Raw genomic sequence first — 9,238 nt, 5'->3', positions numbered from 1 at the left:
TGAAGTCATATGCTCAGGGTCACACAACTAATGAAGTTAGAAACCTGGACTCCAAACTAGGACTATGTGTCCTGTTCTCTTTCCTCTATACAGACTAGCATGTTAAGTTTTAAATCTCTACATTTGCCTGGCTACTCTATCAAGCACAAAAAACTAAAATTGAAATTGGACAGCAGCTAACAAATTACATGAATTTAAATGTATCGAGTACTGTAATGAAGAAAGAAGATGCTTCAACAGATCAACACCTGAGCACTTCTATCATTAATGTAGTTCAGAATTCACTTACACCCTGTTAGTCTTGGTAATACGTATCCATATCTCACCATAAGTCCTCCAGAGACCCTGTTGGTTCTTTTAGTATTTTGTATTTAACAATGTACCATTGGTGGACTTGTCTTCTCAGCCTCATTCTCATTATTTGATCAATCTTTCTCCATTTCCAGTTGTACATAATACAGATAATGCCATCTGCAGCCTTTTTCTTATGCAGGCTACTTAGGCCTACCATCTACCTTTGTCCTATGGGCCACTGCAACTTCGATTCTTCTGAGATCATGGTGTTCCATGTTGTCCTATATACACTGAAGATTTTAAAGGTCTTTTTTGAGAAAAAGTAATCATTTGAATACAGGGCTACTCTAAATTGGTCTATACACAGGGCTGGGGAACCTGTGACCTCAAGGCCACATGTGGCCAGAACGTTCTCAGGCACAGCTCTTTGACTGAATCCAAACTTCAGAGTTTGGACTCACAGCCACAGTTGAGGACCTAGAGGGCCACATGTGGCCTTGAGGCTACAGCTTCCCCAGCCTTGCATATGGTTTGGATAGAAGAAATTACCAGGATTGTGATTATATTTGCAATTTCATTTTCATGAGTTAGACCAGAACTGGGATCCAGTCATGGTAGTAAAGCAGGAAAATATTGCTCTATCTGTTCAATGTGTTTGAGTGTTTCCCAGTGGTTTGTATCCTACTAATAAACCCTGTAAGTAGATTGGGGGCGAGAGGGGGAGGTGGGGTGGCAGGGAGCTGAATTTCTGTTCCTTGAGACCCAGGACTCTCCTAACACATTCAAATTGCTTTTGGAATGAGTAAATGGAAGCATGAGCTGCACTGATATTTTCAGTGTTTAGTTTTTAGTGGGTGAGAATAATGACACGAAAATAAATGAAAGACACAGTTTCTACTGTAATTTCGCTGGGAGACATGTGAAGGAACTAATTATCCATATTTCTATTTGTTGTAAGTTTTTGGATAGTGGAGAAATTCCAATGAGAATTGTGACTTTTCCACAATTTTAAATTGTTTTCATTTTTATGAAATAGAAGGGGCACTGTAATTTTTAAATTCCGGGTGGTAATTAGTCAATATCTATTTATTGTGCACCTACTATGTTCTATCAGTTAATAAGCATTTACCTATTAAGCACCTACTGTGTGTGCCAGGTGCTGTGATGAAAGCTGGAAATGTAAGGAAAATGTTTTTAAAATTCTCTGCCCTCTTGGAGCTTATATTCTACTTAGGAAGACAAGTAAATAACTATACATAAAAGGTATATTTCTCAGCAAGAGGAGATCAAGCTGCCCCTACCTGCAGACAATGTGATGATTTATTTAAAACAGTGGTCTCCATATTGATTAAAAATGATCCATTATGCTTTAGGAAGAAGAAATGAGAACTTCTATTTTTAATCCTTTTAAAAAAGAAATAAATTAAGCTTAGTTGATATTTAGCATAAAGATTGACAAAAGGATCCACATTTGTTTCCCATGTCAGATGGTTAGATGTTATATATGGTTCCCAAGGTATTCTGGGAAAAGAGGAGGTGCTTCCAATGCCCAGAAACATCTTCCTCACATGTTGATTCATTTTCAGTGTATTGCAACCTATTGTAGTCACATTTGTTCAGCAGAACAGATTTCTAGATCATTTATTTTATTGAGGTTTAACTAAGTGAATAAATGACTTGAAAATATTCCTGCAAAGAAACTGCAGGTTGAAAATTGTGCTAATAATACAAACACTGGTGGAGAACTGTGGCAATGCCGAACCTTGGGAGCTCTCTGTTGGCCACATTCTGAGGTAAAAATAGTGAGGATCTAATTAGAGTAGACAAAAAAAGCTGGTCCAAAAAAGGGAATTACTAAGATTACTGTGATCACTAAAATATTATTAATAACAATAATCCTGAATAATACTTTAGTGGGAGCAAAAAGTTTTGTCAGGGTTAATAAATAAATAAACATTATTTTTAAAATATTTATTTCATCTTTTTTATATTTCTACTTTAGATATGTTTTGTAATATATATATATAATATATATTGGAAAAGGGGTACATATGTAAGCTTTATAAATATGTAAGTATGTGCATACATACATATATATGTATACCAACAGTGCCTGTTCAAATCTTGATGACAAGTACACAATCAAAACAGTTTTGAAGCCACTCATTTATTAAGGCCCAGCTGTCAACCAGGAAAGTTGTGAACCACATCAATTATTACCATAGGTTTCAGCACATATACCTAAAAAAATGTGAAAAATGGAGATATTGTCCTTGAAGTAAAATGCAGAATATATTTTAGACATGATAAGTTTTAATTTTTTTACAAACCACATTATATCCAAAATATCTGCACCATTAAAAAAATTAAATAAAAAACCCTTTGATTCAACCAAGTTATTTTGTGCTTTGAGTATGGCCTAGTGAAGCCACCTTCATTTTTCTATGAAGAATTTGCTCTGAGCTTTTCTGGTCTTTTCCACGGTTTCAAAAGTGATCATTCCTCTTGGCAGCTTCAGCTTGTCATTTTCTGTATCCAGTATGTTCTCTGCTTCACCTAAAATAAAGCACGCAAAAGATCCCAATGATATTCTGGAAGAACTTGATGGCCAGAGCACTGGTTTGACTCACAGAAACAAAACATTGTTTCAACTCTTGGGGTCTCAATTTCCCTCATCTATAAAATGAAAAGAGTAGACCAGATAATCTCAAAGGTCAAACCAACTCCAAAGCCAGCTTGGTGATGAGCCCCTATAAGCTTAGGTAGGTTGGTTCTTACACCCGGTTCTGAAGTCTGATTCCTGAAGCCATTCCAGTTTAGCTAGACTCAGCCATCACTTTGAAAACCTATCCTCCAGAAGAAGAGGAGGTCCTGGTGCACGCCTTTTGGAATATTAAAGGCTTTGCCTCAAGACAAAATGAAATGTTCTATAACATATACTATCCAAAAAGAAGAACTAGCTTTTGGTCTCCTGAACCTTGCACCAAAGGCCCAGACCCATTGACTACAGTAAAATAAAATTATTTTAAAAATAATTAATAAATTAATCATTAATATATAATATATCAATATATAATTATAATATTATCAATTAATAAAAATAAAATTTTTGTATTTAAAAAATACCAAAAAATGTAATAGTCAGAAATTCCATATTTTCATTCTTTCTCTCCTAAAATCACCCTGAGGATAAAGGAACTTTGATCCAGTAGGACTACTGGATAAGAAGTACGATGAACAGGCTTCTTGCCTGGATTTTTGTCTCATTACTGTGATCTTGAGTCACTTAACCTAATTTGAGATTTAGAACCAGAAAGGCACTTAAAAAGTCAATCCTTCATGTTTTGTCGTTGTCAGGTTGTTTCAATCATGTCCAACTCTTCATGACCCCATTTGGGGTTTTCTTACAAAGAAACTGGAGTGGTTTTCCATTTCTAACTCCAGTTCATTTTACAGATAAGGAAACTAAGGCAAACAGAGGTTAAGTGACTTGCCTGGGGTCACACAGTGAGCAAGTGTCTGAGGCCAGATTTGAAGATGAGGCTTCCTGACTTCAGGCCTGGAATTCTATCCAGCTCTAAGATGCTATGTTGCTTCTCAAGATAGCAGTTTGTTATCTTCCATGAAAAACACTACAGGGCAATGCTACCATTTCCAAATAATAAGACATGTTGGAGCATTTCAGAAATGTTCCATCCAAAAATATTTTTGTTTTTTTTATACTGATTTCAGTTCAATTATTAAATTAAAGAGGATAGTTAAAAAAAATTATACAGCTAGTCATAACCACTAACAGTCATGATTCGATGTAACTTATTATAGCATATGCACACATATACATATATACACATATACATACCTATATATACACTATTATGTCCTAAAGTTCCCAGAAAACTAATTTTCCTGATAGACATTAATTTAGTAAATGCAAAAGTTGTATTTAATTTACTGTGAATTTCCAGGACTTTATTTTTTTCAAGGTTAAAAACTTTTACTGTTTAAAATACATATCTATAATAAATTACTTTTAAAATATCCATATCCCACCTTGTTCTTAGAAAATAAACTCCTCCTTCATTACTCATAAAGTTCAATTAATGTGATAAAATTAATTTGACATTTTTTGAGATAATGCATTATTTTTATGAGACAATCTAGGTTCAAACCTACATATAAATGAGACAATTTAATCTTAGACTCATGAGATCTCAAGGAGATGAGCAATATGAAACTGAGTCAGTGATGGAAATGGGATTTAATATGAGTACAGTCATTTTAAAATCGACACTCCATTGCTCATACAGATAGTGCCCAAATTACAAACAAGCCGTGTTTCAAAAGTATGAAAATCTGTTGTCTGGAACTTGGCCATTTTTCCAAAGGCTCGGTGTCATAAAGGCTGGTTAACTTCCTAGGCCAGCACACCAAAGTCTAATTAATGAATTGCCTCTAACCATTCCCAGCTAAAGGAGCAGGGGAGGAGATCAGATTGAGACAGCGGTCATTATCTGCCAAGGGCTGAGGTAGGGGGAGGACAGTCAAGGCCATTATTACTTTGGGTAGCAAGTCCAGCTCTTGAAGTGGAAGCAGTAATGGGGCTTCCTGAAGAGAAAGGTAGCAGCACTCTTGAGGGGAGGAGGACAGTCTGGCCTTCTTACGAACAGATTGTTCCCAAGTCACGGGTTCTTAGCTAGAAAGCTGCCTGCACTAAAAAGGACATGAGGCTATATAGTCATCTGTTGGGGACATACATACCTTTCATTCTTTGCAGAAGGGTTCCATAGCCCATATCATATTGATAAGCAAGGACAAAGCTTAATGGAACAACAGGGAGGAAGAGGGCTGGTTGCTTTTTTTTAATTGCTCTGTTCAAAGAAAAACAAATATTAAAAACCATTCTTTTAAGAGGAACAATTATCTCTAGCCTCTCCCAAAAGATTCATCTCGTTGTTAGAAATCTATTTCAAATGAGACTATGGATCTTTTGAAGAATAAGCAATTATTGTAATAATAACATGGACTTTCACTTTCAGCCTTAACTTTTAACTAAATGGTTCCTTTTATCTCTGGCACCACCATAATTAAGAAAACTTACACATTTAATATATTAGTGATGAGCCTGATCTTTCACGTACACTGCCTTTGTGATATATATGTTTGTGTCTTCTAAACAGAAAAAAAAAGTTTTCCCATGACCCTTCCCAGAGTTCCCCCCTACGGAAAAAAGCCTGTCTGCCCTGAAAATCGACATCATTTCTGCTTCACTTTTCTCTGTCTCTGACTCAATTGTCACAGTTGTAGAGGACTACTGGGTGCACGTGCGGTTCCCACTACACAACTTGTGGCAATAATGAAGATGTCTAATAAGGACTCTTCCCTTTATGGACAGGAATAAGAGACGCTTTTCTCCCATTCCGACAATGTCTTCAGAGAGCTTTCCTTCTGGATTTTAAGACACCACTGTCTCTAACTTATGAGTTGGAGAATAATGCAGGCCAACCCTAATGATACAACTACCCTGTTTCTATAATGCTGCTAATAAATTAACACGAATAAAGGAAAAGGAAAGTTCAGGCAGAACCATAGATTTAGAGCTGGAAGGATCCTTAGGATGTTAGTTGACTTTTTCTGACCATAAAATAACCATTTTTAGGTAAATAGCAATCAATATACCCAGCCGTGAGACCGATGGCAGCAATGCCAAAAAATGCCCCAAAATATTTGAGGAATTCTCTTGTTCCAGCAATCTGCATGGCCATCTGCCTTTCTCTCATCTCATTTTGCATTGTTAATTGCCTTTCCATCTGAAGAGAGAAGAAAAGATAATGTGGTTATTTAGCTTTTAAAATAAAAGCAACTGTTAATGCTACTAATTTGAAAAAGATATTTTTGATCACAATTTCCTTTTTTACTATATAGTTCCTTTATTTCAGCATACTTCATTGCAAACTTCCTTAAGTAATCCTATGCTGAAATGCATTAAATCTAATCATAGTTAATTATATAATGCCTTAGGCTAGGAAGCCTACCTCACAATGTTGTTGATAATATTTGTAAAGTGCTTAGCTCAATACTTGAAACACAGGATAAATACTTATTCCTTTCCCTTTCACTCCTAATCTTAGAAGTGATATCTGTCTTGATCATGTAGACAATGGAACATTGAGATTTTGCTTCCATGCTCTTAGGTTACAGCTATAGAGTACTGGGCTCCCATTAGAGGTTAGAAAAACAACTGTACAAAACCCGGTACATATAGAGAGTTTAATAGTTACAGACACATGGTCTATGGTAAGGTGTTATACACCATCTTGGAACCAATCTATCTTTCACATCCACTTAGAATTTAAATCAAAATCCATTTTCCCAAAGTCCATAGCATGTCTCTGAAATCTAGAAGCACCATCATTTACAGTGGAAACTTTCTGGATGGTCCATTATATTAAAATGATGTATATACAGTATCTTAAGAGGCTGTGTAATAGAAAGTGTACGTGGGGCAGTTAGTGTATTCAATCCTCATTAAGAAATAAAGACTCAAAACTTTGGGTTTTAACTCAGCTGTTGATACAATTGGTAAATGACAAATCCTTTCTGTGTGTTAATAATATGGGGGAAAAAAGAGACAAAAATGACAAATAGTGAGGAATGATTAAATTAGGTTAATCATCTTAGTTATAAATCTAGATCCACAATGATACTCTGTAGAACTTTGCACAAATCATATTTTCTGTGCCACTATTTCCCTATTGGTAAGAGGGAGATTGTTAAGCTGCTATCTAACTTCCCCACAAAGGTTTGACATTTAATAAGTCTGTGATGATCTCTGAGAGCCTATAGTAAAAAAAATTAAAGGGCAAATGCAGAGTTTTCCATAAGTAATGAACTTTAAGAAAACTTTTCTTGAAGGTACAATGGAAATTTAATCAATATGAAACTTTCTTAGCTTTCTCATCCCTTGGTAAATTTTACTTAATCATAGAATAAAACAGTCACCTATCATTATCAAAGAAAACTGATTAAAAAACTCTGTTAACACAATTTTGTAATGAGTAAAACCAATGGGAAAATATACTGATTAAATTATTAGCCCACCAATTTTAATCCTGTTATGTCGGTAGAACCTAAATTTTCACCTCCTATTCCTGAAACATTGGCAATAACAACAAAAAGATTAAAAGAGAATGTCTACCATAAATTTCCTTAAGAACATTTAATCTAAATAATGAAGTACCTAACTCTTTTATCCTGTTGTGACTTTATTTTAAATAAACATAATTAATGTTTTATATAGCAATCATTTTCCCACTTCTATTGCCCAAAGCATTAGTGTTGATTTAGCCTGGGAACAATTTGAAATTAAATTGTTCTTTATTGTCTTTAAACTATGATGATCTTGCTGTCTTGTTTGATGCTAGATAATAAAAATAACTGTAGTTATGTGATAACTTGCTAACAGAGTAGGAGGGATAGGCTTCATTAAAGATAATTGCATACAGTAGGAGAAACTACATTCTTTCGATCTTCACAAAGTTATGTAGTACTCTTTGTACTGAACTTTTATTCTTCAATTGGCCCAACTGAATTTATTATGGACAGCCACTATTGCTTGACTGCCATCAGTAATTGGCCGGTCTCTTGAGTTTTCAAAGTGGCAATTATGCAAAAGCCCATAGACCATTTATTATAGTATTCAAATAATGATGTTTCATTTTGGTACACATAGCACAAATGTGACATCACATACTAATCCTCATTGAAACTTTTTTTGTTGGAGCCTATGTAACTACTGAGCACCAGCACAGCCCAAACAAAGATGCATCAACTGCTCTCAGTGTTTTCATCCCATTAATCTTCTCATTTATGCCAAATACATTCAGATGTGATGACACAGTTATCCTTCTATTCACTTGATTGAGCAAAAACAAAAAGAAAATTTTATACCATTAGCTATAAATAAATTTTTAACTTTTTTTTTAGAAAAATGAGTAAGTCACATTAATCCTGATTTACTCCCTTTCTTAAAGTACATAAAAGGTAGTGGGAGAAGAGACAGAACCTAAATGGAAGCCAAAATTCAAGTTTTGGGAGAAGAAACTGCACAGGTGAGAAGAAAAGACGGCAGTTGTGACATTTTCAGTTGTACTTCCTACTTTCAAATTGTTCTAAAAACCCCTTAAGTAGCTTGGGAAGAATCTGGGGAAAAAATCAAGTAGCAAATTAAAGCTTTTAAAAAGGAATTTAGCACATAACATCATACTATAAAACAATTACATAGAAGCAAAATAATAATAATAATAGTACCTTGTGCAGGCTTAAAAATTAAGAAGATTACATCTTAACTATATACTGGGCATTTCAGATTATATCATCAAATCTAGCAATATTTTCATAAGTCAAGAAATTTTTATGTTATTATTATTTTATAATAAAAAGGTCTTCAAAAGAACTATTTCACTGGTATAGATATTCCCTCCATCAATAGAGATTCAACTCTTCTATACCTTCGTGTGGTTTATAAAAAAAGTCATCATCAGGTGACCAAAGATCTGGTGATAAGTTTCTGTAAGGGTCTTCAGGAGAAAAAGTGCCACCAAGCTTGGTCAGATCTGCCAAAGCTTATATTCCCCTGGCTTAACCTTCAGGGACTTTGTCTAGGTTATCTCTATGTCATGATGACTCATGGAAGGAGGGCATTAGTTACAAGCAAAGTATCACCATAAGCAAAAAGAATAAGGATTTCCTATGGAGGGGGGAAAAACTATCCATGTTAACTTAAGGACTCAGCACTTAAAAAGATTCTCAAAATTCCCAAAATTCTCAGGTCAAGGAGAAAATATTGCAGGCATCCAGAAAGAAACAATTCAAATATCCTGGAGCCATATACCTCTATTTCTATCTATCTATCTATCTATCTATCTATCTATCTATCTATCTATCT

General features: G+C 34.8%; 1 protein-coding gene across 2 annotated transcripts in view; it reads right to left on the bottom strand.

Moving 5' to 3' along the window:
• Positions 1 to 2,445: 2,445 nt before the first annotated feature.
• Positions 2,446 to 9,238, bottom strand: part of PLGRKT (plasminogen receptor with a C-terminal lysine) — a 39,792-nt gene continuing 32,999 nt past the window's right edge. For both annotated transcript variants that reach the window (XM_069090778.1, XM_069090779.1), the window contains exons 3-5: positions 5,971 to 6,101; positions 5,053 to 5,162; positions 2,446 to 2,850 (exon numbers count right to left, since the gene is read on the bottom strand). In XM_069090778.1, the coding sequence (XP_068946879.1) occupies positions 2,729 to 2,850; positions 5,053 to 5,162; positions 5,971 to 6,101 (363 nt within the window). In that variant the 3' untranslated portion in view covers positions 2,446 to 2,728. The remainder of the gene's footprint in view (positions 2,851 to 5,052; positions 5,163 to 5,970; positions 6,102 to 9,238) is intronic.

Source organism: Petaurus breviceps, unplaced genomic scaffold (genome assembly GCF_028583685.1).
Source record: "Petaurus breviceps papuanus isolate PSGF00001 unplaced genomic scaffold, PetGlider_PUasm1.0 187, whole genome shotgun sequence".
Classification (NCBI taxonomy): Eukaryota; Metazoa; Chordata; class Mammalia; order Diprotodontia; family Petauridae; genus Petaurus; species Petaurus breviceps.
Note: the sequence above shows the minus strand (reverse complement) of the source record. Positions and strands in the feature narration are given on the sequence as shown.